Raw genomic sequence first — 27,559 nt, forward strand, 5'->3', positions numbered from 1 at the left:
GCTGGCGGCTGCCCCCCAATAACAGGTGCACATTCCTGGGCGCCTCGTCACTTCCCCTGCGCTGGCTGTCCTGGTGGCTCACCCAAGCGGACTCACTGAGCGACGCGGGCGGGCTATGACCCCAGGGGCGCTGCTGCTGCTGCTGCTGCTGGGGGCGTTGGGGGCGCCGTTCGCCCCGGGTAAGTCTGGGCCTCAAAGGGGCAGTGACAGGGCCAGAGGTCGTGGCCGGGCATCAGGGCTTCACTCAGTTCTCTCCTCCTCCAGGCGCCCGCGGCTCGGAGGCGGAGGGCCGACTCCGCGAGAAACTTTTCTCGGGCTATGATAGCTCGGTGAGGCCGGCGCGGGAGGTGGGAGACCGCGTCGGGGTCAGCATTGGTCTCAGCCTAGCGCAATTAATCAGCCTGGTGAGGGCGCACGCGGGGAGTTGAGGTCTGGCCCACAAGCCGGCTGGGGGGCGTGGCTTTAGGCAGGGCGGGACCCAGGGACCACTGTGGGCGGGGTCCGGGGCGAGGCCAGGCTGGGTGACTGACGGGCCGTTAGTAGAGATTGGGTCCAAATCGGACCAATGGACAAGCTGTGGGCGTGGCTGCTGGACGGGCCAGGATGGGGCCGGGCAGGATGATGAACGGGCCTGTGGGCAGATCTCAAAGTGGAGCTGGGGCCGATGGACAGGCCGGAGAGCGGACCTTGGGGCGGGGTCATAGGCTGGGGCGGACCTTGGTGCCGGGCAGGGTCAATAAACAACAGCGGGCAGAGATTCACTCCGGCCGGGGCCGGGACTGGTAAATGAACTGGCTGGCTGTACGGCCAGCAGGAAGTTTACGAGATAGAGGCGGAGCTTAAGCCAACGCAGTTTATAGGAGGTGGGGCTTGAATCCAAGAGGGTGCGACTCAGAAAAAGAAGGGAGGTTCCAGGGAGAGTTTACCCACCGAGCCCCTCATTTCTCTACACTGACATCATATCTCCCCTTTAAACTTTTCCCTTCTAGAACGAGAAGGATGAGGAGATGAGCACAAAGGTCTACTTAGACCTGGTACGGAGACCCCCGCAGGGTGGGAAAGGGCGGGCGTCCCGCTGCCTTTACAATTTCCTCGAATGTCCCGCCCAGTAAGATTTTTTTTTTTTTTTTTGCATCACGGCCTCAGAAAACACATTTGTAACTGAAACAGAAGCTTCAGGAAACAATACCTATCTTTACTATGGGAGCTGCATTCCATGCATTTTTCATTCTAATTTTTTTTTTTTAACACTGGTTTGGGGCCACTCATTTGATTCCGGACCTATGAAAAGGGTCGTTAACTGCAGTTTGAAAACCACTGTTTTAGAGGCTAGCGTGCAACCCCCTCGTTTTTACAGAAAGAAGAAATTGGGGCCCGATGAGAGAGAAGGGGAAATTAGTTGATAGGGTCCCAAAGAGTGCAGGTGGAGTCTTAAACAGAGCCCCGGCCTCCAGAACCACAGACCATGCCTGCGCGGCTCTCCTCCCTTGCATTCCCTGCCCGGACTTCCTTCGCACATCCCAAGACTCCTTCCAGCCTCCAGCCCCAGACGGCCCCTCAGCCTCTGCTTCCCTAGGAGTGGACTGACTACAGGCTGAGCTGGGACCCTGAGGAGCACGAGGGCATCGATTCACTCCGCATCACTGCCGAATCTGTGTGGCTACCAGACGTGGTGCTCCTAAACAAGTAAGGATGTTCCCAAAGTCTGGGAGGTGGGGCAGGGCCTCTGGAGGGGCGCGGCCTCCGGAGGGAGGGGCCTGATCCCAGATAAGAAGATTCTTTCCCTGCAGCAACGACGGAAATTTTGATGTTGCTCTGGACATCAGCGTCGTGGTGTCCTCCGACGGCTCCGTGCGCTGGCAGCCCCCGGGCACCTATCGCAGCAGCTGCAGCATCCAGGTGTCCGGGCCCCACCTGGGAAGCTCAAGGCGCTCCTAGAGACCCTCACTCAGATATCCCTCCTCCATTATCCCCATGACCCTCACGTCTCTCTTACCCTTCTGGTTTTCCGTTGAGTTTCATCTTCTCTGTCCACTTTCATTGACTTTCAGTCTTCCTCAGTGACCGCCCCCCTCCATTGTCCATGACCTCCCCGCATAACCTTCTTATTCCTCTGTGACTCCACTTCTCTGTGATCTTCCCCTGGTGGTCCCTATCTCCCTAGTGCCCCATAGACTCTGACCCCTGTCTGCCCTGTGACCTCCCCAACTCCCCCAGCCCTGACCAGCTCTCTGGCAGCTCTAGTGATTCTCCACTCCATCCAGGTCACCTACTTCCCCTTTGACTGGCAGAACTGCACCATGGTGTTCAGTTCCTATAGCTATGACAGCTCAGAAGTCAGTCTGCAGACCGGCTTGGGTCCCGATGGGCAGGAGCGGCAGGAAGTGCACATTCATGAAGGCACCTTTATTGGTGAGTGGGCATGGCTCCCATGTCCATGGGCTTTATGATTTCCAGTTTCTAACAGGCTGATAAATATACTCCATCAGTGAGTCCCTGTGGGTTCAGCAAGATAGGTATAACTGTCTATATTTTGTGGTTATGGAAATTGAGACTTGCTCAAATTTATTAGAGATGGGCTGTCCAGCCCAGGGACCATATCTAGCCCCTTATTACATCAGTCCCCCCTGCTCTAGGATGTGGCAGAGAAAGCCATATCTGGGAATTCCCTGGCGGTCCAGTGGTTAGGACTCCACACTTTCACTGCTGAGGGCCCGGGTTCAATCCCTCGTTGGGGAACTAAGATCCCACAAGCAGCGTGGTGGCGCAGTGAGGCAAAAAAAAAAAAGAAAGAAAAAAGAAAAGAAAGCCGTATATCTGGCACCAACAAAGACAGGTTCCACATCTGTGTCACCTTCTCTTCTCCCCCGCCTCCGCCACCCAAGAGAATGGTCAATGGGAGATTATTCACAAGCCTTCTCGGCTAATCCAGCCTCCAGTGGATCCTAGGGGAGGCGGGGAAAGACGGCGTGAAGCAGTCACCTTCTACCTCATCATTCGCCGGAAGCCTCTCTTTTACCTGGTCAACGTCATTGCCCCATGCATCCTCATCACTCTTCTGGCCATCTTTGTCTTCTACCTGCCACCAGATGCAGGTAAGAGGGGAAGGGGCCCAGCACTCCTTCTTACCAATAGCTCAGGTTCTTGCTCTTCACCCATAATACAGGGAAGGTTTTCCTGCCAACTCAAGCCTTCATGAACTGTGCTTCAGCAATCTCACCCAGGTTTTCCTTTCAGGAAGAGCCTTTGCCTCTGCATCCAGATTTCCCCTCCAACCTCAAGCTCTACCTCCCCTCTGCTGCTCACTTCTCTGCATCCAGTAACTTCTGAACTCTTCCCTTCAGAATCCTAGGATCTCATCCTTGGAACTGCCACTCCTCTGACCAACAAACTCCCAGGCTTAGCTAACGCTTCCTTTCCCTTTCCGCATTCCTGGCATCCTCCCTCCCCCACTTGTCAAATGCCGCCTACTAGTCCCTTAACCTCCTATGTCCCTTGGAAATAATAGCCAACATTTCTCTAGGAGACAGCACAATATGCTAACAGAGTAACCTTGGGCAAATTCCTTAATCTCTTAGTGTCCTGATCTGGAAATAGGACAGTCGTTGTCCCTCCCACATAGGACTATTTTGAGGATTAACTGAGTTAATAGAACTATGCCTGGTACTCTGTAAGCTTTGTGTAAGTGTAGGTATAGTCTTTTCTAATTTTGAGCACTTGCTATAAGATAATACAAATAATGTGTTACATATATTAACTCAGTTCTAATCTTCACAACTCTGTGAGGTAAGTACTGAATTGTCTTCCCGTTTCACAGAGGCTAAGTGACTTTAAGTCATTCACCTGACATTACACAGAGAGAGGCAGTGTTGCTATTCCAACCCTGCTTAGTACTAGTCTGATCCAGAGACTGATATCCTAAACTCTCATATTCAAAGATGCTTTACTGGGAGTTCTCTGGTAGGCTAGTGGTTAGGATTCTGGGCTTTCACTGCTGTGGCCTGAAAAATAAAACAAAACAAACAAAAAGCACACGCTTTCCTTCTCTCTGTAATCAAGCCCTCTCTCAGTCTAGGGAAGGAGAGTGATGCATCTCTAGAACACACTTCCACATGTAACTCCTCCTTCTTCCTGGAGCAAGGCAAATCTTGGAACCCAATATTACAGGACTAAAGTAGAACAGACCATAATAGTTATTTATTTCAATACCTTCCATGAAGTTTGCAGTGCCTGTTGTATGCCACAGTAATAACCAGCCACCTGGCATATTCTTACATACTTGGTTTCATTTTTAGATCCTTCGATTTGCTATATAGTTCCTGCTACAGGGGTTGGTCCATTCATTCATTTAACAATACTTGTTGAACATCTGTAATGTGCAAGGCACTGGGAATACATCAGTGAATAAAACAGACAAAAATCCCTGCTCTCATGGAGTTTATATTCTAGTGGGGGAGACAGTCAGTAAACATAATAAACCCATTGGATAGTATATTATTTTTTTTTTATTAATTTATTAATTTATTTATTTAGGCTGCGTTTGGCCTTTGCTGCTGCACGGGGCTTTCTCTAGTTGTGGTGAACAGGGGCTACTTTCGTTGCAGTGCACGGGCTTCTCATTGCGGTGGCTCCTCTTGTTGTGGAACACGGAATCTAGGCGCGTGGGCTTCAGTAGTTGTGGCACGCGGGCTCTAGAGCACAAGCTCAGTAGTTGTGGTGCACGGGCTTAGTTGCTCCGCGGTATGTGGGATCTTCCCGGACCAGGGCTCGAACCCGCATCCCCTGCATTGGCAGGCGGATTCCTAACCACTGTGCCACCAGGGAAGTCCTAGATAGTATATTAGGAGAGGTCAATTCCTAAGAAGGAAAAATAGGGAAAGGGTTTGGGGAGGATGAGAATGGGGGTAGGGGTTGCAATTTATTTATTTAAACAATTTTATTGAAATATAGTTGATTTACAATGTTGTGTTTCATTTCTGCTGTACAGCAAAGTGACTCATTTACAGATATATATATTTTTTCATATTCTTTTCCGCTATGGTTTATCACAGGGGTTGCAATTTAAAAATAGGATGGTCAGTGAATGCCTCACTAAAAAGGGAATGTTTGATCAATATTTGAACAAAGACTTGAAGGAAGTGAGAGAATGACCCTGGTAGATATCTGGGGGAAGAAATTACCAGGAGGAGTTAACAGTGAATGCAAAGGCTCTGAGGTGGGCATGTGCCTTGCATATTCAAGAAATAGCCAACGTAACTGAATGAAGTAAGCAAGAGAGAAAACAGTATGAGATGTAGTCAGAGAGCTAATGGGAAGGCCTTGTAGACTTCAGTAAGGACTTTTATGCTAAAGGCGATGGGAAGCCACTGGAGTGATATGATCTGATTTACATTTTAAGGGGATCAATCCGGCTGCTCTGTTGAGAACAGTCAGCAGGGGGGCAAAGGATGAAGCAAAGAGGAGGCCTTTATAATAACTCAGATCTGAGGTAATGGTGGCTGGTACCAGGATGGTAGTGGTAAATGTGATAAGTCATCAGTTTCAGGATATATTTTGAAGATAGAGCCAATAGGGTTTGGTATGGATTGGATATGGGATGAGAGAGAGGAGAGCTGAGAATGACTCAAAGGGATTTGGCCTGAGCCACAGGAAAGGTCGAGTTGTCATTTATGAACTGAGGCAGACTATGTGGGGAGTCGGTGGTGAGGGAATTAAGTTTTGGACATGTTAAGTTCGAGATGTCTAGTGGACACCCAAATGGAGAGGTTAAGTAGGTAGGTGGATACAAATGTGGAATTTAGGGGAATCAGTCCAGGTTGGAGGTATAATTGTAGGAGTTATTTGCATGCAGTTGGCCCTTCCAAAAGCCTGTCCTTGAGTGGGCTGGAAACACGGTCACTGATTATGCCAGGGAGATTGCTTTCTGGCAAAGCCTAATCCTTCCGCCTTCCCCTCTGTCCCCCAAGGAGAGAAGATGGGGCTCTCGATCTTTGCCCTGCTGACCCTTACTGTGTTCCTGCTGCTGCTGGCAGACAAAGTGCCTGAGACCTCCCTGTCTGTCCCCATCATTATCAAATACCTCATGTTTACCATGGTCCTCGTCACCTTCTCAGTCATCCTTAGCGTCGTAGTCCTCAACCTGCACCATCGCTCACCCCACACCCACCAAATGCCCCTTTGGGTCCGTCAGGTAAGAAGATCTCCTTTCCAACCTGTGTTAACTCTCAATCCTAGTATTTGGCTTTTTGTCCAGGTATCGCTCCTCCCTCCCACCGACTTCAACCTTCCCTTTCACAGACCTGAGGGAGAACTACAACTCCTGGTAGAGTGTCAAAGTGCCAAGGTCTTTGGGTGTTGAAATGTTGCCCAATTAATTTTATCCTCCCATCATTAACATTGCGTAGATCCCAGACTCTCTTCATCAATACTGCCCATCGTGGGTCCCAAGGAAGCATTCTAAGGGTTAGGTACTATCAGGGTGGAAGCCCTCAGAACTTTTCTTTCCGGTCAGGATGCCTCCTAACCCACTTAAGAACTCTTGGGCTGTGTAGTTGCATTTCATCTGTGGGACGCATGCACGCATGCGCAGGAATGGGCACGTGCCGTGGGGGTGGTTGGCGGCTTCCCTTCTGGTCTGAGAGCATAAGAGCCCCCTCCAATAGGCCTCTTCTTCTACTCTGCAGATCTTTATCCACAAACTCCCTCCGTATCTGGGTCTGAAGAGACCCAAACCTGAGAGAGACCAGATACCGGAGCCACCTCCTATACCTCTCAGGGATTCTCCAGGAAGTGGCTGGGGTCGGGGAACAGATGAATATTTCATCCGCAAGCCACCAAATGATTTTCTCTTCCCCAAACCCAACAGGTAGTATCTACTCCCCATCGCCCACGTGGAAGGGAGAGGGAGAACTACACTTCCTAGGAGACTGTGCGGAGGCAGGCGTCCTAAGCTCCCGGAGGATGTCGTGGTTGAGCATCATGGGACTTGTAGTATCCCTTCTGTTGCCCACTTTGCGGGGAGGTGGGAACTAAAGGGAATAGGAGGAATTGCGGAAGGCTAGAGAGGTCGCCGCTGTCGGAGAGAACCTGAAGTGCTCTCTCACGTTTTGAAACCTGGATGGGCGTTGGAGGAGGGAGTTGGGGCGGGGCCTAGAGCACCCGCGCAGGCCGTCTTTGCGCCCCGGTCGTGGCCAAACAGACTCGCCTCTTCCAGGTTCCAGCCTGAACTGTCTGCCCCGGACCTGCGGCGATTTACCGATGGTCCAAACCGGGCTGTGGGCCTGCCTCCCGAGCTACGGGAGGTCGTTTCCTCAATCACCTACATCGCTCAACAGCTGCAGGAACAGGAGGACCACGACGCGGTGAGTCCAAAGAGGGTGGGCCAAGGCAAGGCCTGGGTGGCCTTGGCTCCACCCACAAACTTAGGCTCCGCCCTCAGCACTCGATTTTATTTCTGATTGGAAGTTTGCCTCACTTGGTCCCGCCCCCTGGTTTCCGACTTGTTCTTTACTCACCTCCGTCGCCCGCAGTTTCGCTCTCTGCTATTCTGCGGGCCCGCCCTTGACTCAAAGCCGTGGTAGGAGGACCTGGGTGCGGTACAGGGCCTTGGGGCCGCCTTCCCTGGGGGTCTGGAGCTCAGGAACAGTTTCCTCTTCCTACCCCCAGCTGAAGGAGGACTGGCAGTTTGTGGCCATGGTGGTGGACCGCCTCTTCCTGTGGACCTTCATCATCTTCACGAGCGTCGGGACCCTCGTCATCTTTCTGGACGCCACGTACCACTTGCCCCCTCCCGACCCCTTTCCTTGAGGACGAGAGGGCCGAGACCGAGGTTCTCGGCCAGTTGAATTGAGAGTTTGGTAGTACTCTCAAGTCCCATCCCTTTCTGCATCTTAACTCCTTCACTAGGAGTCCAATCCTCTCATCATTTCGTTTCTAGGGAGGAAGCCCAAGTGGGACTGGGCAGATGGGGGCCTTGGGCCCACCTGAAATGCACTATCCGATTATTTACTCTTTGGCTTCTTGAAGAAGCTCCATTGGATATTCACATCTAGGTTGGCAATGAATGGAACAAAGAACAAGAACTAGATTGTAAGCCTTCTGAGGGCAGGAACTATGTCTGTTCACTGTAATATCCCCAGCACCTAGCACAGATCCTAACCTATACAGCCAGTACCTCTGGTTGAATGAATAGGGAAATTTTTTTTCTGTAAGGAAGTACACTAAGTAATAGTGTTTATGTTTGCATATTGGGACTAGTGGTCGTTTTTTCTTTGTTTTTACCTTTCTGTAGTTTATTGTATTTTGTAATATGTATTATCTTTAGGATAAAAAAAAGGTTATTTCTAAAAGGATGCATTTGTAATGAGGATAAAAAAAGCACACTGCAAAAACCTTAAGTTCCAGCTTTGGTGCTCAAACTTTGGACAAGCTACTAAATTGCCCTGTGCCTCAGTTTCCCCATCTGTAAAATGAAGCTAATAATAATATCTGCTCCCTAGTCTGAGGATCATATGAGAAGATGAGAACAAAAGCATTATACAGTATACATCAGAGGTTACAAACTGGTGTGTTTCGTTTGGCCCATGTTGTTGGCCAGCAGAATTTAAAATTTGAATTGGTTTGCTACTTTTAAAATGTGGATATTTCACAGAGAAATTTGGATTTCTGGCTTCTCTTGAAACTTTTTAAGAACTACAGTAGCACCAGGTCTGATTCCCCTGTTGGCAGCAACCTGCTAGAGCTGATTAGTGGCTGCCCACTCTGGTCAAGGTATTTGTATCAGAATTCCTCCAAGGCCCCACCCACCTAACCACTCATTTTACTTGCCCATGCCTGCATAACCCTAGACAAAATACAGGGGAGGGGAGGAGGGACAGGGAGTTGAAGCCCGTGGGAGGCCAGGAGTGGAACAAGAAAGGGTGTTGGTGTCTCTTATGGCCATCACACACTTTGTGCCTGTTTCCTTTCAGTTTGGAGAAAGGGCTTCATCTGGGAGATGAAGATCTTGTGCCCAGCAGGCTCTGTGAACTGGACTGCGTTAATGTTTCTGCCTGGAGGTCAGAGCAAAGTCAGCTTTAGCCTAGTGGCTGCAGCAATTACAGTGAAGTACCTAGGGTCAACAGGCTCTCACGCCTACTCAATTGCTGGAAGTTGGTGTCCTAAGAGGGAGAATAGGGCTACAACTTGTAGGGATCCCTGTGGGACAAGGTTAGCATGTCCCTGTCCAGCCAGACCCACCAGCCACGCCAATAATTGCACCTGGCATCCCACTGCGGAGCACAGTTCGTTTGTCTTGTTGGTTTATTGGCCTAGAGAGTTGGACACACACACAAATGCGGAGATAAATATTGGTCAGTTTCTCTAAATCTGGGTCCTCACTACGTATAGAGCTAGAGTCTGTAGAATTCTAAATCTTGCGTGCTGTGGCACAGAACCAGTGGCCTTCCCACTCCACCGTCACCCTTCTTCCCAGGGAACATGGGGAAAGAGGGCACAAACTGACAAGACTTAATAATTTTCAAAAGACAAAATTGCAAAATCCCAAATTTCCAACATGTGAAATTCACAATATTCAAGTTCCCCAACTCCGATACATGTATTTTAATCGCCATTTCGCCACAATCTCCTTTGTTGCCCAGAACCACCAAATTCTGGAAACTATTTTCCTAAATCATATTTTCAAAAAAATAAATGCCTACATTCTCAGTTCTCCCAAAATGTCCATGGTTTTAGAATTTTGACCTGTTCTGAAATTCAAATTCCCTGGTCCATCCTCAACCCCTTCCATCTCTGTGCCTTTTTGCCTCAGAGGAGTGCAGGTTAAGGATATAGGGGGACTGTTATCGCATCTGCCCCCTGCCTCCAAGGCCTTCCTCAGTCTCTCTTGTGGTTCCGCTGTGTGTATATATATATATATATATATATATATATATATATATATATATTTTATATATATAATTTGTGTGTAGATATATATGTATTCTTTATTATGTACTTTTATTCGCAGTTTTTCTAAAGTGCCAGAAACAAGATTTGTGGGGATTTTTTTTGTGATTTTTTTTTTTTTTTTTTGCATTTTTCCCCGTTTTAAACTTTTCTCCCCTTTAAAAATTGGAACTCGGTATGGTACATTCAGTAGGAAACTCTTCACTCGGACTGTGGCCAAGACCAAGAAAAGTGCAAAGAGACAGAGGAGGAGTGAAGGAGCGACACTCCTCCGTGGTTAACATTCAGGGAGCCTGTCGAAAACCTCCCCTTTCCGTATGCTGGGAGGGCGAGAAGAGGCAGGAGGTTGGTCCTGTCCCTCCCCCCAAACCCCCTCCCTCCAAAAGCCATGATCTTGCCCTTTCAGCATCAGTTGAGAGGGCAGCCATCTTGGCCCCAAAAAACAGTAGCTGAGAAAAAGGCTGCCATTTTGATGACAACTTTTCCCCTTTTTAAACTGCACTCCTCTAATTCCCATTTTTCAAATTTGCTCCCCCAAACTGGCTCTCCCCTCGTGAGCTGTTTTTTTTTTTTCTGGGGGGGGGAGGTGGGTGGATGGAAAATGTTCATCCAATCACAGAGTGGGGAGGCCCAGTTATCAAAGAGAATTAGGAGCAAACATTTCTTCAACTCCCCCACTGGAAGGAAACATAGGGACCCCTGACCAGGGTTAACTAGTGCAAATTAGGGATTAGGGACTTATAAGGTCCCTGTACCCCATCCCTAGGCTGGGATCTTTGGGCGTGGGGAACTGAGTCAAAGATGGGGTGTAAGGTGCTATTTTGCAGGGAAAGTTGGTGGGGATACCCCAAAGCCCACCAAGGGAGTAGGATGGTTCACCAAAAACCATCTGGAGTGATTGGTGAGGGAAGTGATACTGGGGGAAAAAAGGAGGTTAAGGTAAGGATGGGAGGTCATGTGCAAATCTTGGGCTTACCCACCCATCCAACCCCCATCCATTTTTCTGGCTATTTGGTCTAGTCTGGGAGAAACCATCGGGAAAAAAAACAGGGAGAAAGTAGATTCCCTTCCCCATCCCATATAGAGCTCCTCCCTCCTGGCCCCCAAATCTGGTTTAGCCCAGAAGAGGCCATATGTAGAGGCAGGAAGAGGTGCAATCTACCTACTTCTTTTGCCTTGGAAGAGTCTGGGGCTCACGAGATTTGAGGGTCAAAGTAGGGCTGAGATTGGTGCTGCCCTGGGCTGGGAAAGTACTCAGCCATGGAACAGATAGGTAGCCCTCCCCCCAGCACCTCCTTGACCTGGATGGGAGAGGCCATCTCCAGAGTCTAGGAGTATAAGGAGGAATATGGAAGATCCAAAGGCATGGAAGCCAAGGAAGGGATGGCATCTTAATGTGAAGGAAATGGGCACAGAAACCCACCGTCGGGGAGAATGGACTCCAAAGCCACACTCCCAGGTGAGTAAGTGTCAGGTATCACAATGGTCTGGTCCAGGCCCTGGGCCACAAAGGATGGAATGTGCTGGGAAGCATCTGGGCAAGGGCTTAGAGAAAGCTTCAGAACGAGGGGGGAACATTAGGTGAGAGAGATGGTTTCCCCCTAGGTTTACGAATCAGGGGGGCGGGTTAGACATTCAGAGCTGGTGGGGGCTATGAGTAGAGATTCATTTAAGTATATTGCTCAGTTGCCCCAAGGGCTGGAGAAGGGATGGGAGCTGGCCCTGCCCCTCACGGAGGCCATTCCCTGGAGGAGAACTGAGAGGGGAACCACCAAAGATCCCTTCCCAGGTGGTGGGAAAACTACAATCTCACACAAAGCAGCCTGACCCCTGAGCTCCAGAGGCCCCCAAGTCCCTGCACAAGAGTGTGGAGGGGCTCCCAAGGGGCAGGGAGGCCAGGGAGCTGGTAGTGGCGGGGGTTCAGGGAGGGTGGCATCTGGTGAAAGGGGGGATCTGGGCCCAGAGCTCACCCCACATCTCCCTTCTGGGTTCTTTCAACCCCTGCCCTTTCCCCTTCTCCCTTAGGGGGGACTGGTGGAGGGAAAGTTGGGGGCGGTGGAGTTGGGGGGGTAGGGGGTGCTGCTTGAGGGTTGACTGCGTAGCCAAAGACCCCTGGTAGGAAGGGAAGGGCCCCCCCACCCTTCTCATCAGGTAGGACCATGTTAAGAGCAACTGGGAGAGCAGCCAAGTTGCTGAAGTTGTAAGGGTAGGCGGCAAGAAGCTGGGGCCCATAGACGAGTGGGTAGGGCTCAGGGTAGAAGGTGACTTTGGCAGCCCCCATCCCCTCCATCCGGTCCCCCCGCCCAGCCCCCACTGGCCCCTCACTCCCAGCTTTTCCCCTGCCACTGCCAGATTCCCGGCCGCTCCCGATCAGAGCCAGTGGAAATTCCTGCACAGGTGGGTATGCATAGGTACCCCCTCCTGCCACCACTGAGGGCTCCTCCCCCCCTGAGATGACAGGGTCCTGGAGCGAGGCGGTTTTGGAAGCTTCCTCAGCAGCAGCACTCCCGCCACCCGCCTCCCCACTGGATGAGGAGACTTGCATCTCTTGGGGAGCCTCCTCCTTGACGTCCCCGGCTCGGGTGCCAACGCAGCCCTTGGAGTAGGCAATGACAGGCGTGGGGGTACCCCCGGGCCGCTCGGCAGCATGCCTCTGCCCGTGGCGGCTCAGGGCGGCTGCCGTCTTGCACACCTTGGCGCAGTGAGGGCAGGCGAAGCGGGTGGAAGGCTTCCGTCCAGCCCGAGAGTTGTGGGAGCCCCCGCCGTGGGCCTCCTGGTGCTTGCGCAGCTTCCTCAGGGTGGCAAATGTCTGGGCACAGTCCCCGCAGCGGTGCCTCCGCTCGCCACGGGCACGCCCTGCGGGGCCCTCAGCCGCCGGGGTCTCCTCCCAGCTCCTCCGTTCCAGCTTCTGTCTCCAGCGAGGCGGCCGGCGGCCTCTGGGCATCCCGCCGCCCCCGCTGCTGCCCGGGCCTGCGGCTCCAGCCTTGCGCTTGGGCTTGTACGAGTAGTAGGGCCTCCAGAGCTGGTCCTCCCCGCCAGCCTTCGACTCCTCCTCGTCCTCCTCATCCTCCTCGTCCTCCTCCTCGTCCTCCTCTTCATCCTCCTCGTCGCTCTCCTCCATCTCCTCTCCGCTCAGCTCCCCGGGACGCAGGTCAGTTTCTGAGATGCGGCGCTTGACAATAGCCTCCTCACCGATTCGTACAGTGATCTGACACAGTGGAGGTGGAGCCTGCAGCTGAGAGGGACCCCGGCCAGGCCCTGCAGGGGGACCCCCGCCCCCGCCAAGCCCACCAGCTGGCTTGGCCGTGTAGGTCAGAGTCCTTGTGGCCCGTGGGTTCCGGCCCTTGGCCTCCTCCGTGGCTGTGGCTGGGCTGCCGGCTGGGGCTGGGCTGGCTGGGGCAGCTGCAGGCACAGGGGGAGGAGGTGGGTACTCACGTTTTTTGGGGGGCCGTGGCGGAGCAGTGTAAGTGATGACTGAGGCAGCTTGGGCCCCCCCTGTGCTGGCCGGCCCACTCCCTGCTCCACCACTGGTGCTACCCCCGTGTACAATGACAGAGGGAGCTGGGTGGGCAAAAGTGATGACAGACGGTGGGGGGCCAGGCTCTGGGGCAGGTGGGGGTCCGGGTGGTGGGCTGGCCGGCATTGCCGCAGGGGCCGGAGTGTTGAGGCTCGGAGAAAGGGGGGCCTCGGGGGCTCCCTGGCTGTAGGTCTTGTAGGGCCGCTTGGCCGCCCGCATGGGGAGCAGGCGGTACAGCTTGAGGGTATTGAGCTTGGGCTTATAGCCTCCATTGGGCGTCTTCTCACTGGCTAGGAGGCCCGGGCTAATGCCATGGAAGGCTCGCTGGTGGGTCTTCAGGTTATAGTAGGTGACAAAGGTCTCCCAGCAGAAGATGCACTGGTACCTGGGCCAGGACGGCATGGAACAGGGCAGGGCCAGAGCCAGTTGAGTCAGGGGCCGTGAAGCTACGGCCTCAGCTTCCCACATCCTCTCCTGCCTCCACTCAGACCTTGAACTGCCCCAGCCATTTGCTCACCCTCCTTAAAGGCTGCTTGTCTCACCCTGCCAGCCTCAGAAAGGACACCAGTCCCAGTACAGTGCCCCCCACTGGCTGTGAGATGCCAGGCCTCAGCTGTTCCGTCTGTGAACTGGGAATAATCACACACCTTGCCTACCTCCCAAAGCCTTCTTCTGAAGCTCACATGACAGAAGGGGGAAATGTCTTATTAACAGGGGTGCATTACAGCTGTTGCTGGACATGCCTGAGCTCCCTAGTCCTGTCCCATGAAGCAACTTTCTCTTCCTCGGTCTCTTCCACATCACCAAGCCAGGACGTGACACCTGGAGGTGCTAATAAACATCAGCGGAAGGAAACGGGGCTGAAGGGAGGCAGAAGGGTGAGTGATGGAAAGCAGGTGAGCAGGGGCTAGTGGGTGAGCAGGCGTCTCAGGATGAGTTTCTAGGCCCCATGCTCTGCCCATTCTCTCCCTTGTCCCTGTGATCCCTGAGTGGACAAGGTCCCATGTGACCCCTCCCCCCACCATCCCCGGCTGTGCAGGCCACTCACCTGCGTTCCCCGGTGTGCCACACCTCGTGCTTGGTACGGTACTCAGCCAGGGCGAACACCTTCTCACAGTAGCGGCAGGGGTACTTCCTCCGCCACGAGTGTACATTGCTGTGCCGCTTCAGGCTGGACAGGGTCACGTAGGAACGCTCACAGGCCGCGCACACGTACAGCACGTGGCCGCCCACCACCTTCACCACGTGCTCGGGACCACCTCGGAAGCCCACTGGTGGGGGCAGGGCTGAGGCGTCCACTCCTGAAGGGCCACTGGGGCCAGAGCCCCCGGCTCCCAGCCCTGCAGACCCCCGAGTGCTGGCCCCCCTACGACACTGTGCCTCATGGGTCTGCAGCCGCTTGGGATGGATGAAGCTTTTCCCACATCGGGGGCAGGGGAGGGGCCGCCGGGGCAGGGGAGGCTGTGAGTCAGGGGCCTGGGCCTCAGCCCTGTCACCCTCCCACTCCCCGGCTGGCCTAGGCCCAGGCCCGAAGTTGTCTTCTTCAGGCTGCGAGGTGGCCATGGGGGCTGGGGCAGGAGGTGCCCAGGCATCACCTCCCTCCCCCAGGCCCTGCAGGCGGGAGATGCCCAGACGCCGCCCCAGAGCGCCGATCTCTGCCACGGCTGCCCCGTCCCCTCCACCACCAGGTAGTGCCAGCCGGGCACTGTAGATGAAATTGAGGACATCAGAGAAGGCAGCTGCTGGGACACCTGGCAGCTCCAGGACCCGGGGTGGGGATGAAGCGGGAGGTGAGGGTGGAGGGGGAGAGGAAGAGGAAGAGGAGGAGGAGGAAGAAGCTGTGGTGGAGGCAGGGTTGGGGGCAGAGCCCCCAGTAATTGGTGGGAGGGGCAGTGGGGCTGAAGCGAGCAGGGCCTCTCTGAAGAAGGGACTAGAAGCAGCCAGGACGCTGCGGTGAGCAGGGAACTTGGTGTCTCCGGCTATGAGGGTGACGTCACAGAAGAGGCCACGGAGCCGCTGCTCATTGAGCTGGCGCAGGACGGCGGGGGCATGGGACGGGTCTGTCACCTCTGCTGGGGGGGGCATGGCGCCAGCCTAGATGGAGGAGAAGAGGCCAGGGGAGGATCTCAGAGGCTGGGCAGAGGGCGGGGGCCTCTAAAATCAGAGGTGAGCTGGGAGGGGGTTGGGGGCTGTTGGCCAGAGACGGGTGGAAGGCTGACTGACTTCTGGTCACGGAAGTGAGGGGTTAACCTTAGCCACCCCACGGCCGGCCAGCATCCAACGCCCGTGTGTCAAACGTCGGGGGCTGGTAGAGGCCAGGAATACCTCAGGTCTTGATGAAGGTCAGGGGTCAAGACTTCCAAGCCACAGACTAGCGAGGTAAGCAATGGACACCTCTCTCCCACTGGGAGGGGGAGGGAGGCCCCACAGCCTCTGCTGACCATTTCTCAGGACTCCCCGGCCTGGACAACACGGCTGCTCTGCTGGCCTGCTGCCTCAGGCCCAGCCTCCCGCGGGGCAGACCTCTCGCACAACCTCACCTGAGAGCACAGCCAACATGGAGCAGAGCGGGGGTGGCTCAGCGAGTCCCTTCTGCCGGGCCTCTTCCCTCTGTGGGGAAACAGAAACCCCGTCCTCAATAAGGGAACCGGACGGGAGGGGACCCAGGAGGTGGGGGGTGGCGCAGTGTGCAGGGCCAACGAGGCCCAGGCTGCTCTGCAGACCCTGACCCTCCTGGGAGCCCGAGAGGTTATTTGCTGAGCTGCCTCCAGTTGGACCTAGGAGTTCACACAAATTATTGCAAAGCCTTGTGCTGCTGGCCCCCAGAAGTACAGGAACAAGATAATTTGCATATTCCCAATTTGCCTCAAAACAGTCCAGGAGCATAGTTCAATCCCGTAGGTCCAGGGAAGCCTGCTGGATCACTCTCAAGTCCCTTTGGCCCAACCTTCGGGGCTCAAAGGAAATCAAAGATTTGCATGTTGTCTTTCACTATAATAGTCTCATTTACATATCAAGATAGATTTGTTTGAGCTTTTTCATTGGACCAAGCTGCTAGATATTCAAATTAGGAGAGGACCTCTTGACATTAAATCTTAGAGGGGGTTTCTGGCCTAGGTGCCAGGTGACCACTGAAGACCACGAACTCTTGCACACGTGCCAGCTTGCTCCAATCTCTGAAGGGCACGAAAAGGCCACCAGACCAGAAGTGAGGAAGCTTGGGTCCCACTCCTTATTCTGACAGCTGGTGGCTTTAGGACTTTGGCTTAAAAAGGGGAGGGTGGGGAATGCAACCCCTATCTCACTCTTGCTGGGAGGCTCATCCAAAAGGAATAGCAGGCAGCCCAAATGTGAGCTGTGGTGGCCACTGCCCAGAAAGCACCTCACAGCCTCGGCTTCGGGGGCTAATTTTTCAGTCGAAGATATCAGTTCCAGAGCCATAAAGTAACTTAGCCAAAGACACACAGAGCTGGTCATAACAGGTGGGGCCTGTTCACAGACCCAGGCCTCTTGACCTGAGAGCAGAGCTCTCGGCCCCTCTCATGAACCCTCCATGAAGCCTGGGAGCCCTCCCCTTGCGCATGCCCTGGGTCACACATGACCTCCGAGGTGTCCTGCGTCAGGAGTTCCTCATACAATTCCCACCCCCCCCAGAAAACGCTCTCTTCCCATTTATTACTCATACTATCTGGACTAAGTTGCCTGCCCTCCACAGCCCATTTCATGTTCCCGAAAGACTGCTCTGAGCCCTCTCCTGGAGGACGAGGAGGGTGGTAAACAGGGGTGATATTCAAAAGTTCTAACAGCCCCGACTGCCAGGCACACACCTAGGTCAAATGCCTCTCCATCAGTTGAGTTGCTGGATTGCGGGTGGGTCAGGAATCCAGGGGAAGGGGCCCCGTTCGCGGTTTGGTGTTCAGTTCTGTTTGTAAAATGGGGAAAGAGAGCAAGGCCTCCCACTCCCTTCTGTGACAGCCACCAGCCAACAGGGACCCCCAAGAGTTGATGCTTTTACTTGCATTACCCCATTTGTTCCTCATCACTACCCTAAAAAGTAGCAGTTAGCTTCTTGACTTTAAAGTGACAGGCTGAGGCTCGGAGATGCTAGGTAGCTGCCCAAGGATATATGACCAGTTAGTAGCAGGGCTGGGATCTGATCCCAGGAAGTTTGGCTCAAAAGCCTGCGTTCTTGATTATATCACATCAGGATGAAGGACATGTTTACAGCTGGGATACTGTGATATAACAAGAAATAAAGTTGACCCTTGAACAACATAGGTTTGAACTGCACAGGTCCACTTACACGTGGATTTTTTTCAATGGTAAATATGACAGCACTACACGATCCGAGGTTGGTTGAATCCGAGGACGCGGAACCTTGGATACGGAGGCCCGATTGTAAGGCTATACTTGGATTTTCCACTGCGTGGACGGTCTGCGCCCCTAACCCGCACACTGTTCGAGGGTCAACTGTAATATATTTGGTCTTTGTCCCCATTGCTGACACAGAGCTCCTAAAACTCTTGTAATTTCCCAAGTAACAGGGGTGCTAGGAGAATCTTCTAACATTTGGTCTTTGAGCCCAGTTCTTGACATTAAGCTCCTAAACTCCTTGGAATTTCCTGGGTGATAGGAGAGTCTCTTGTTCTAATGAGGCAACTCTTGGTGGGATCCCGGATGCGGGCTGGTCACCAGAAAGACAGAGCCATGATTAGAAGTTTGGAACTTTCAGCCCCAGTCCCCCACTGCCTCTGGGGAGAGAAGAGGGCCTGGAGACTCAGGTAATAATCGATCATGCCTGTGTGATGAGGCCTCCATAAAAGTCCCTGAAATATGGGGTTCAGAGAGCTTCTGGTTGCTAAACACATCCCCATGGCGAGAGGGTAGTGCACCCCAACTTTGTGAAGACAGAAGTTCCTGTCCTCGGACCCTTCCGGACCTCGCCCTCCATACCTCTTCATTTGGCTATTATCATATCCTTTATTATATAATAAACCAGTAAATGTAAGTATTTCCCTCAGTTCTGTAAGCCATCCTAGCAAATTATCAAGTCTGAGGACGGGGTCATGAGAAAGCCGGATGTCTTGATGGTCAGTCAGAAGTACAGGAGGTCTGGGGAATTCCCTGGTGGTCCAGTCGTTAGGACTCTGTGCTGCCACTGCAGGGGTCACGGGTTCAATCCCTGGTCGGGGAACTAAGATCCCACAGGCCACACGGCACGGCCAAAAAACTAAATAAAATAAAATAAAAATAAAAGTTTTAAAACAAAAAAAACTACAGGAGGTCTGGGCTTGCAAACTGGTATCTGAAGTGGGGGCAGTCTTGTGGGAATGAGCCCTTAACCTCTGGGATCTGATGCTATCTCCAGGCAGACAGTATCGGAATTGAACTGAATTGTAGGACACCCAGCTAGTGTCAGAGAACTGGTCAGTGTGGGGAGAAAAACCCACACATTTCGTGTCAGAAGTGTCATGAGTTGAGTGTACAGGAAAACAGTTATGTTTTTCTTTCAACAGCACCCACTAGGGCCGCCACCAGCCCATCTAGGATCTTCGTGGAAATTAGAGGAAGGGGAAAAAAATAGAGGAAAAGGCCACGCACAGCAAAGCTTGATTCTGGCCCCCACTCACCCCCTTGGCCAGGCCTGCCCACCTGCACAGCCATATGGGCTTGGGGCCTACTGAGGCATGGCTGTGTGCTGACTGCCAAGATATTTGGACAAGGCCTATCAAGGCTTTTTAGAACCACAGAGGTCCAAGGCTGGCCTGGCCCTTGGAGATCATCTAGAACCATCATCATCATGGTACTTGGAGCTGCCATTGATGAGAAAAATATTATGTGCCAAATCCAGTGCTAAGCATTTTATCTGCATTATCTCAACACTCAAAAGGACCACAGTGAGGCAGGGGCTAGTGTCAAACCCATTTTACAGATGAGGAAACTGAGGCTTTAAATACTCTAGACACCTCACTTGCAGGTAGAGAGAACGTAGTGACAGGGTGATTTGCCCCTGATCTCACTGCTAACCAAGCTGGGTTTGGACCCTGCTCTCCTGAGTTCAACTGCCCCACCAGAGGCCACTGCCCTGCAAGGGTTTATGGGAGGTGGAGAAGACACTAGTTATGGGACCCTGGGCAAGTTACTTAACCTCTCTGTATGTCAGTTTCCTTGTCAATGAGGTGGGGATAATGAGAAGCGCCCACTACATAGGGTTGTAAAGAATAAACGAGCTGATGACTGGCAGTACGTAGAAGAGTGCCTGCCATGCAGCAAATGCTCAGGAAGTGCTAGCTCTAATTATCATCTTGGAACTCAGTCCCGGAAAATGGTGGGGGGAAGTGGTGAAGAAAAAGGGGCAGAAATCAGGCTTCAGGGTAGGTTTGATGGCTCTGTGGTTTTTAGTTTGTTTTTACCATTTCTCTACTCTTAACTGGCTGTGTGATCTCAGAGGTGTGACTGAGGTGCAGATCTGAGGGCTGCCACCAGATACACTCCACCTCTTGCTGTTCCCTCTGCCTGGAATGTTCTTTCCTCAGGTAGCCTCATGCCTTGCTGCCCCACCTCCTTTAAGCCTTGACTCAAAAGTTACCTTCCCCCAAGGCCCTCCCTGGCCGCCCCGTACCTCCCCAAACTCCCTATCCCTCTCCCCTACTTTATTTTCCTGCTTGGCATTTAGTAAGACATACTGTTCATTCATCGCTAGACTCCAAGCTCCAGGGGAGGGAGAGATTTTTGTCTCCTTTGTTCACTGCTACCTCCAGTGCTTAGAACAGTGCCTGATACATAGTGGGAGATCAAAAACATCTGGGGTAAATGAATGAACCTGCTTTCTTCAAGTCGTCCTGGAGTGTGTCCACTTTCAGGAAGGACGCCATCCTCAGTCCTGGACTGACTTGGCCGGGAGCTGGGGGTGGCGAGCGTAACTTGACCACTTCCAGGGTGCTCACGCTTTGCCTGATTTACCTCCAGGGCTTTACAGGCGTTGCCTCATTTAATGGTTTCCTCAGCCACCCAAAGTTGGCATTTATTTTATCCCAATTTTACAGATGAGGAAACTGAAGCTCACAGAGGGATTTACCTTGCTCAAGGTCACACAGCTTGGGAGCAGCAGAGTCAAAATTCAAATCCAGGCCTGTGTGAACCCAGATGCAGGGTCCTTCCCTCTGCCACACTGCCGGGGCCAGTGGGCTACCGAAATCACCACGCGAGGTCTCCCGTGCTAAATGGTAACTGTGTCATATCTGACTCCACCCTTTCCCTCACTCTCCACATCCAGCAGCCACTGAGTCTGGTCAAATATGCAACCCAGTTTTTTTTGTTTTTTGTTTTCTTTTTTGGCCATGCTGTGCGGCTTAGGGGATTTTAGTTTCCTGACCAGGGATCAAACCTGGGCCCTCAGCAGTAAGAGTGTGGAGTCCTAATCACTAGACTGCCAGGGAATTCCCTGCGGCCCAGCTTGGGAATGGCTCTGGAAACCTTCCCTCTAACCTGCCTCTGGCCCCCAAACTAGCTCAGGGCCTTGTTAACACTCATGGTCCAAGGCCATGGCCTCCCAGCTCGTCCCCTGCTTCTGGTCTTAGCTTCCACCATCCAGCCTTCCTCTCACTGAGGATCAACGGCCCCGAAGCAGCTCAGGTGGCATCACTCCTGGGCTCAGAAACCTTCTCGGGCCTCCACTCCGGAATAAAGCTCAAATTCCTCAGCCGAGCATTCGAGTCTGATTCCCATCTTCCTCTCTATTCTTGCGTTGCGTGAGTCTCCCCTTAAGCACACGCTGTGCTCTCCATCCCCAGCAGTCCCACACCTCCATGCCCTCGCCCATGCTGGTTCTCCTGCTAGAAATACAACCTTGCCCCCAGCCTCTTCCCCAAATCCCTCCAAAATGTTAAGATCTACCTCAGATGCCATCTCCCTCTTGGCCCTCCCTGACCCTCAGGACAAGAACAATCTCTCCTTTGCCTGGTTCATCAACGTTTTGTGCTCCTGTGGCCAGTATCCAGCAGTGGATGCTAGGTTCTCCCTCCCAGGCTGAGACTCCCTAAGTCACTGTTTAAACACACCAGTCTTCTGAAATGGACTGGTGCAGGTGTTAAGTTCTGCAGAAATTGGGCAGAAGTGCGTGTGTGTTTGGCGGGGGTGGTGCACAGAGAGGCCCACAGAAAGCTTCAAAAGGGCACTAGAGGACACATATAAAGAGCACATGATCTGGAATCAGACTGGCTGGGTTCAAATCCAGCTTTACTTCTTACTAGCTAAGTGGCTTTGGGCAAATTACTTCTCTGGGCCTCGGCTGGCTCATTTGAAAAAGGGAGGTACTTAGAACTCCTACTTCCACGCGGCGCTGGGAGGACTAAATGAGTGACCATACGTAAAAGCACTGAGGACAGTGCCTGGTGCACAGTGTTAAATAAGTGTTTACTGTTATTAACCAAGCCCCAGGAAGGGGCTCAGTGCTGGCAGAGGGCTGACAGTGGCTGGCACAGGCATAGTCCCCAGACTGTAGCTACTTTCCAGGTATGTTTTCCATGTGCTACCTACCTACAGCCCTGTTGGAAGACGGACAGGGCAGGTGATTAGCCCCATTTTAAAGATGAGGAACTGAGGCTCACTTAGGGAAGGTGCCAGCGAGGAAGGGGTAGGGCCCGAACTCCTCAGTTCTAGTCTAGGCCTCCTTGCCCTCCACCAGGCCGTGGTGCACCTGTTGTGCAGGCCTGACATAGCCAGCACGCCCCCACGCAGTGGGGGGGGGCCTGGCCATAGTGTCCTCCCTGCCCCCATGCACACGCACCCTCCCCGCCAGGCCAGGGGCAGACCACAGCGATATGTACACTTGGAACACACACACACACACACACACACACACACACACACACATACACACACACACACACACACACACACATCTACAGAAGGGCCTGGGCCCCAAAGGTGAGGAAAACCTGTTCTGAGGAATCTGCCTAGTGAGCAAATTCCATTCCCAGACCCTTCCACGGTCGCAGGAGGGGCCCAGTGTGCATCACAGAAGAGACAGAATAGCAGAGATCCCTGCAAGGGGGCAGAGAGAGGGTTGAAGCAGGAGGAGACTGAAAACTTCATGTTTCTTTTTTCCATTTCAGTGACAAGAGTCACACCCGGCCTTTACATAAACATGGCCAAGGAGCTGCTCCGTCCAAGTTGAGTTTCCTCGCAGCCGCCAGGCCTCTCCACCCGGTGACCCTGACGTGCTGGGCGGGCCGGCGAGGGGCTAGCGCACAGACCCTGCACAGACTAGCTGGGCTGCCCGACAACACCCAGGCCTCCCGCCTGCTGCCCTTGCTCTGCCCCATATTTATCTCCCCTCCTTCTTCATAACATATCCCCACAGCAGCCCCACACGGCCACTCCAACATGCAGAGGCAGGCACGCACACACAGCTCACGGCTGATCTCCAGAGTCCGAGGCCCACACGGCCCTTGTCACGCCATCGCCCTCCCCACAAGTGTTTTCTGACCAGCTTGCTTCCCAGCCCAACAGCACAGATGGGCTCCCACAAACGACGTCACAAAAGAATCCCGTAGGGAATGTCGCAAACACACAACCTTCCCCTCGCTCGGCTGCCCCCCCATCCCATAAACACAACCTGCATGTTCCACCCAGGGCCCCTCACACTGGTGCCAGCCGCCCTAGGGGTACCTGAGACACACCCTGGGGCTTCTCACTTCCTGCACGACCCACGGGACCTGAGTTCTAGACATGCACCCCCCGCGCCCTCCCTCCCCTGTGCCACCTGACCGTCACATGGACCCAAGAACCCATCCAGCGGGCCATCCTCTCCGAGACTGGACCACACCTCAGCGGGGCCGCATGAACGGGACCGGACCCGACACCTTCCCACTCAGACTCAAGGGTACACAACTGCCCTCTCCAGCTGGGCACACAACACCCTGCACTCCGGCGCCCTCCACAGCACTTACCCCTCGCCAGCTACGCAGAAAACAACAGTTCCCAAATAGTTCATATGTGCAGCGCCAGACACATATGTGCAAGAAAACACACGCCGGTGTAAAACATAAAACCCCACACCTAACAAACTCCGCCGGTACTATGCCCGGCTTCAAATGCGGACCTGTCACCCAAAGCCACAGGGCCACATCTTGTAATTCTGCCCCACAACACTGGACTCTCTCCGTCTGGCTTTCTGTCCCCATAGCCCGGGAGAGCCCTGCAGGACCCCTGGCTGCCGCACCAGCCAACAGTGGTGACCAGGAGAGGTTTACCTTGCCCCACAACACAGGAGGAGACACACAAGCTCCAGGACTCACAGCCACAACCCTGCCCCGACGGCGCGGCGGCTCCGGGTCGCCTGCTCGCCCTGCGCACCCCGCACACCCCAACTCTAGGGCACTCGGCAGCCCACCCCTCCCCCCACCCCCCTGCCTGGCTCCTACGCCATCGCCCTCCCAGCGGCTTGCAGCGCCGGCCCGGGCTCACACCCGCCCCGCCCCACCCCAACGTGCCCCACAGGGGGAGGGGGACACTGGGCTGCAGAATTAACCCTTCAAGCGGGGAATGAGCGCGGCCCTTTCCACGGCCCCAGGCGATCGCGCCCCCCGGCCGCCGCTGGGTCGGACGCCGTACCCGGGACCCCTTAGTCGCCCCCCCCCCAGCGCCGTGCGCGCCTGGAGGCGGGGCCAGATTCAGCCCCCGACCCCTGAGCCCCCAGGTCAACCCCAAAGGGGAGCGGTCGCGGCACGGGACGTGGCCCGGGCCCCCGCGGCACCGGGCAGCGGGGAGGGGGCCCGGCTGTTGGCTCCGGTCCGCCCTGGCCCTGCCCGGTTCGCCCCGGGGCCCACCTGACTGCGATGGCGCCGCGTCCGCCAGGCCCGACTCATCACCGTGGCCGCCACCGGCCGCTCCGGTTTCGCCCGCCTCCAGCTCCGGCTCCGGCTCCGGCCCCGGCCCCCCCAGCGCCCGGCCCCGGCCCGGCCCCGCCGCCGCCGCCGCCGCCGCCGCCGCCGCCGCTGACATCATCGGCTCCCCCCGCCCCGGTCCTACCCCCACCCCCACCCCCGGAAACAGTACCCCCCCAGCGCCGCCGCCGCTGCCGCCGCCGAGAGGAGGCTGGCGCAGCGCAGCAGGCACAGACACCAGGCTCCGGGCTCGGGCTCGGGGCGAGCGCGCCCGACGGCCTGCGCCCGGACCGATCCCGGGAAGGGAACGGCGCCACGCAGGGCGGCCGGACGGGTGGGCACCGAGCTAGGCGCGGGCCTGGCTGCAGCAGCAGCGGCGCGGGGCCGCACGACCACCCACTCCCTGGGAAGGGGTTCCCCCCCCCGCCCCCTGCACGCTCTTCACTCAGTGGTGCACACCGCCCAGAGCACGCACACCCTCTCCGCAGACACACAACGTGGCAGGCTCACAATCAGGCCCAATGGGACCCGCAGACCCAGGCTCAGCACACTCAAAGGGGCAGCCCTGGAGAAACACACACACACACACACACACACACACACACACACACACACACACACACACACTCCCTCTCCAGAAATGCACAGGGACACCCCCCCCCGACCCCCCAGGCCGCGAGCTGGGAACGCCCCAGCCCTACAGAACAGGTACACGTAAATGGCTACCAGCGCAGATGAACACGCAGCTTGCTATTTTGTTCCCACCGGCAGAAACATCCACATGTATATACTCTGCGTAAATGCAGAGGACTTGGTGTGGACCTCCTGGGACAGCACCAACACCACCAGGTGGAAGCACACAGAGGAGAAACACATTCCTGAAACTCCAGAGGGACAGTCCCAGAGACTCCTCCCAGGTGTTCAAAAATTCAAAACTCAGGAGAAAGAGGAGCTGGCCCTCAGAGGTCCTTTCCATAAAACCTTTCGGAAATCGGGCAAGACATAAATAAATTAACTAAAAACCGAAGATATCTCATCACAGAGGTAGTTGAAAAGAGGAAAAAAAGAATCAGACAGACTTTGGAGTCACAAAAATGTAAAGCAAGCGGAGTTGGAAACACTGAGAAAATCGGCCCACCCCCACCTCAGGGAGGTTCCAGGGAAGAACTCCGCCACCCATCCAACCAGCTCACAATGGCTGGAGCTCTGAAGGGCCCAGAGCCCCTGAGCCAGGAGGAGAGGAGGAAGTCCAAGGGAAAGATGGTGAGTGTGGGGCGCAGGGGCGCACAGCCCCCTTCCCTGTAGCTCCTGGCTGCTCCCTTCCCCCTCCTTCTCTAAAACTTCCCAGCTTTCCTAGACACCCACAAGCAAAATTCATAATGGTGTTCCCAGATGTCCCTGGAACCTGTGACATCACACAGATACACAGCATCTGAGGCCGCCTCCCCTTCCTCAAACCAACAGAGCATCCCTGGGTCCTCTTTTTCTCCTCCCGGGAACAACTTACCCAGAGAAACACGATGCTCCAGGACTGCTCACTCCCTGCTTCCTGCTTTAGAGGCTCCAGACCCACACTGTACCACCTCATCCATTTTTCAGGCCCTTTCTAGCTCCCAAGAGTTCCTCGGCAAGACAGCCTGCCCTTCTACTGCCCTACAGCGTCCCAGAACCCAGCCTGACATTCGCCCTACCCCTGGTCCCCTGGACTATGGCTGCCCTAATGCCCGCGCTCCTTTCTCCCTAACAGGCTGGCTGTCACCCCTACTTCAACCTGCCCGACTTCACCCAGCCATCACCGCCCTCCACTCCGTCCAGCCTCCCCTCGCACCAGAGCTGCCGGCCCTCTGATGTCACCAAGGGCCTGCTAGTGGCCCTGCTGGGTGGGGGCCTGCCCGCTGGCTTCGTGGGCCCCTTCTCCCGTATGGCTTACCAGGCTTCCCACTTACCCTCGCTGGAGCTGCTCATCTGTCGATGCCTCTTCCACCTCCCTATTGCCCTGCTGCTGAAACTGCGTGGTGACCCCCTCTTAGGACCTCCCGATGTCCGGGGCCGGGCCTGCCTCCATGCCCTGTTCAACGTCCTCAGCATCGGATGCGCCTACAGTGCGGTTCAGGTGGTGCCCGCTGGCAATGCTGCCACCGTCCGCAAAGGTTCTTCCACCGTCTGCTCTGCTCTCCTTGCCCTCTGCCTCGAGAGCCAGCGTCTCAGTGGCTATGACTGGTGTGGCTTGTTGGGCAGCACCCTGGGACTCATCATCATCGTGGGACCTGGACTAGGGACACTGCAGGAGGGGACCACAGGCCTCTACACTGCCCTGGGCTATGTGCTCACTTTCCTGGGTGGCCTGGCACTGTCGCTGGGCCTCCTGGTGTACCGCTCCCTGGACTTCCCCTCCTGCCTACTGACAGTGGCCTTCCTGTTTGGCTTGGTGGGGCTGGTGCGCTCCGTGCCAGGCCTCTTTCTGCTGCAGACCCTCGTGTTGCCTAATGATCCTCTGAGTTGGAGCTGTGTGGGGGCAGTGGGGATCCTCGCCCTGGTCTCCTTTGTGTCTGTCAGTTATGCGGTCACCAAGGCCCACCCTGCCCTGGTGTGTGCCGTCCTGCACTCTGAGGTGGTGGTGGCTCTGATGCTGCAGTATTATGTGCTCTATGAGACCGTGGCACCTTCTGACATCATGGGGGCAGGGGTCGTGTTGGGCAGCATTGCCATCATCACCACCCAGAACCTCAGCTGTGAGAGGGAAGGTCAGGTGGAGTGAGATCGAACTTGAGAGCCTGGGGGTGGGGTGGGGGGGACTGGGTAAATAGAAGGAAAAACTGGAATACAAACATGTGAGAACAAGTGACTGTAAAAGAACTGGTGTGGGAGAGTGACACCCCTTGGAGTCAATGGTGAATTGGGGACTCAGTGGAGAGGAATTGCCTAGAAGACTGCCTGGAAGACCTGGAACAAGCCTGGAGAGCAGGCTTGAAACAAGCCTGGAGAGCAGGAGTCTAGGCTGGGGCTTGAAGGGAGGTCTGAGGAGCAGATCAAAGTGGCTGAGGCAGGCAGGCCATGAGCCACTGGGAGGATTTTTCCCTCAGCGGCAGAGAGAAAAGCCTTGGGGCTGGAGTGTCTGGGGCTTTCAGGCAAACAGAGCAAGCAGCTGCGGTGGGGGAAGGGAGTGTGTTTTTTTTTTCTCTGAGTGATGGTTTCCCTTCCTCGTGGT

General features: G+C 54.7%; 3 protein-coding genes across 9 annotated transcripts; 2 read left to right on the forward strand and 1 right to left on the reverse strand.

The window, feature by feature from the left end:
* The first annotated feature begins 29 nt into the window (after positions 1–29).
* On the forward strand, positions 30–10,348 carry CHRNB1 (cholinergic receptor nicotinic beta 1 subunit). 3 transcript variants are annotated; one of them, XM_049702363.1, is made up of 11 exons: positions 30–179; positions 265–404; positions 990–1,034; positions 1,577–1,686; positions 1,791–1,899; positions 2,265–2,412; positions 2,886–3,095; positions 5,967–6,190; positions 6,684–6,865; positions 7,214–7,361; positions 7,666–10,348. In XM_049702363.1, the coding sequence occupies exons 1-11, from the start codon at positions 116–118 to the stop codon at positions 7,804–7,806; spliced, it is 1,521 nt and encodes a 506-aa protein (XP_049558320.1). In that variant the 5' UTR covers positions 30–115; the 3' UTR covers positions 7,807–10,348. The 3 variants fall into 3 exon arrangements, with proteins under 3 accessions (XP_049558320.1, XP_049558321.1, XP_049558322.1); XM_049702364.1 differs by lacking the exon at positions 2,886–3,095; XM_049702365.1 differs by lacking the exons at positions 30–179; positions 265–404 and adding an exon at positions 475–863.
* Positions 9,278–26,432, reverse strand: ZBTB4 (zinc finger and BTB domain containing 4). 5 transcript variants are annotated; one of them, XM_033422989.2, is made up of 5 exons: positions 24,295–24,442; positions 17,290–17,384; positions 16,003–16,072; positions 14,511–15,556; positions 9,278–13,847 (listed from the first exon to the last, which is right to left on the reverse strand). In XM_033422989.2, the coding sequence occupies exons 4-5, from the start codon at positions 15,545–15,547 to the stop codon at positions 11,912–11,914; spliced, it is 2,973 nt and encodes a 990-aa protein (XP_033278880.1). In that variant the 5' UTR covers positions 15,548–15,556; positions 16,003–16,072; positions 17,290–17,384; positions 24,295–24,442; the 3' UTR covers positions 9,278–11,911. The 5 variants fall into 5 exon arrangements, with proteins under 5 accessions (XP_033278880.1, XP_033278885.1, XP_033278884.1 ...); XM_033422994.2 differs by lacking the exons at positions 17,290–17,384; positions 24,295–24,442 and adding an exon at positions 26,298–26,432; XM_033422993.2 differs by lacking the exons at positions 17,290–17,384; positions 24,295–24,442 and adding an exon at positions 25,078–25,148.
* On the forward strand, positions 25,546–27,109 carry SLC35G6 (solute carrier family 35 member G6). Its single transcript, XM_049701951.1, has 2 exons — positions 25,546–25,614; positions 26,096–27,109. The coding sequence occupies exons 1-2, from the start codon at positions 25,546–25,548 to the stop codon at positions 27,107–27,109; spliced, it is 1,083 nt and encodes a 360-aa protein (XP_049557908.1).
* Positions 27,110–27,559: the final 450 nt, after the last annotated feature.

This window comes from Orcinus orca, chromosome 19 (assembly GCF_937001465.1).
Source record: "Orcinus orca chromosome 19, mOrcOrc1.1, whole genome shotgun sequence".
NCBI classification, from domain to species: Eukaryota; Metazoa; Chordata; class Mammalia; order Artiodactyla; family Delphinidae; genus Orcinus; species Orcinus orca.

What these genes read in the sequence shown, in the direction of transcription:
- CHRNB1 (XM_049702363.1), top strand. Translation starts at nt 116, where the DNA reads ATGACCCCAGGGGCGCTGCTGCTGCTGCTGCTGCTGGGGGCGTTGGGG. An exon ending in TAGCGCAATTAATCAGCCTG is followed by an intron (nt 405 to 989) that starts GTGAGGGCGCAC and finishes TTTCCCTTCTAG; the next exon opens with AACGAGAAGGATGAGGAGAT. An exon ending in GCAGCAGCTGCAGCATCCAG is followed by an intron (nt 1,900 to 2,264) that starts GTGTCCGGGCCC and finishes CACTCCATCCAG; the next exon opens with GTCACCTACTTCCCCTTTGA.
- SLC35G6 (XM_049701951.1), top strand. Translation starts at nt 25,546, where the DNA reads ATGGCTGGAGCTCTGAAGGGCCCAGAGCCCCTGAGCCAGGAGGAGAGG. An exon ending in GGAAGTCCAAGGGAAAGATG is followed by an intron (nt 25,615 to 26,095) that starts GTGAGTGTGGGG and finishes CTTTCTCCCTAA; the next exon opens with CAGGCTGGCTGTCACCCCTA.
- ZBTB4 (XM_033422994.2), bottom strand. Translation starts at nt 15,547, where the DNA reads ATGCCCCCCCCAGCAGAGGTGACAGACCCGTCCCATGCCCCCGCCGTC. An exon ending in TGGCACACCGGGGAACGCAG is followed by an intron (nt 13,848 to 14,510) that starts GTGAGTGGCCTG and finishes GTCCTGGCCCAG; the next exon opens with GTACCAGTGCATCTTCTGCT.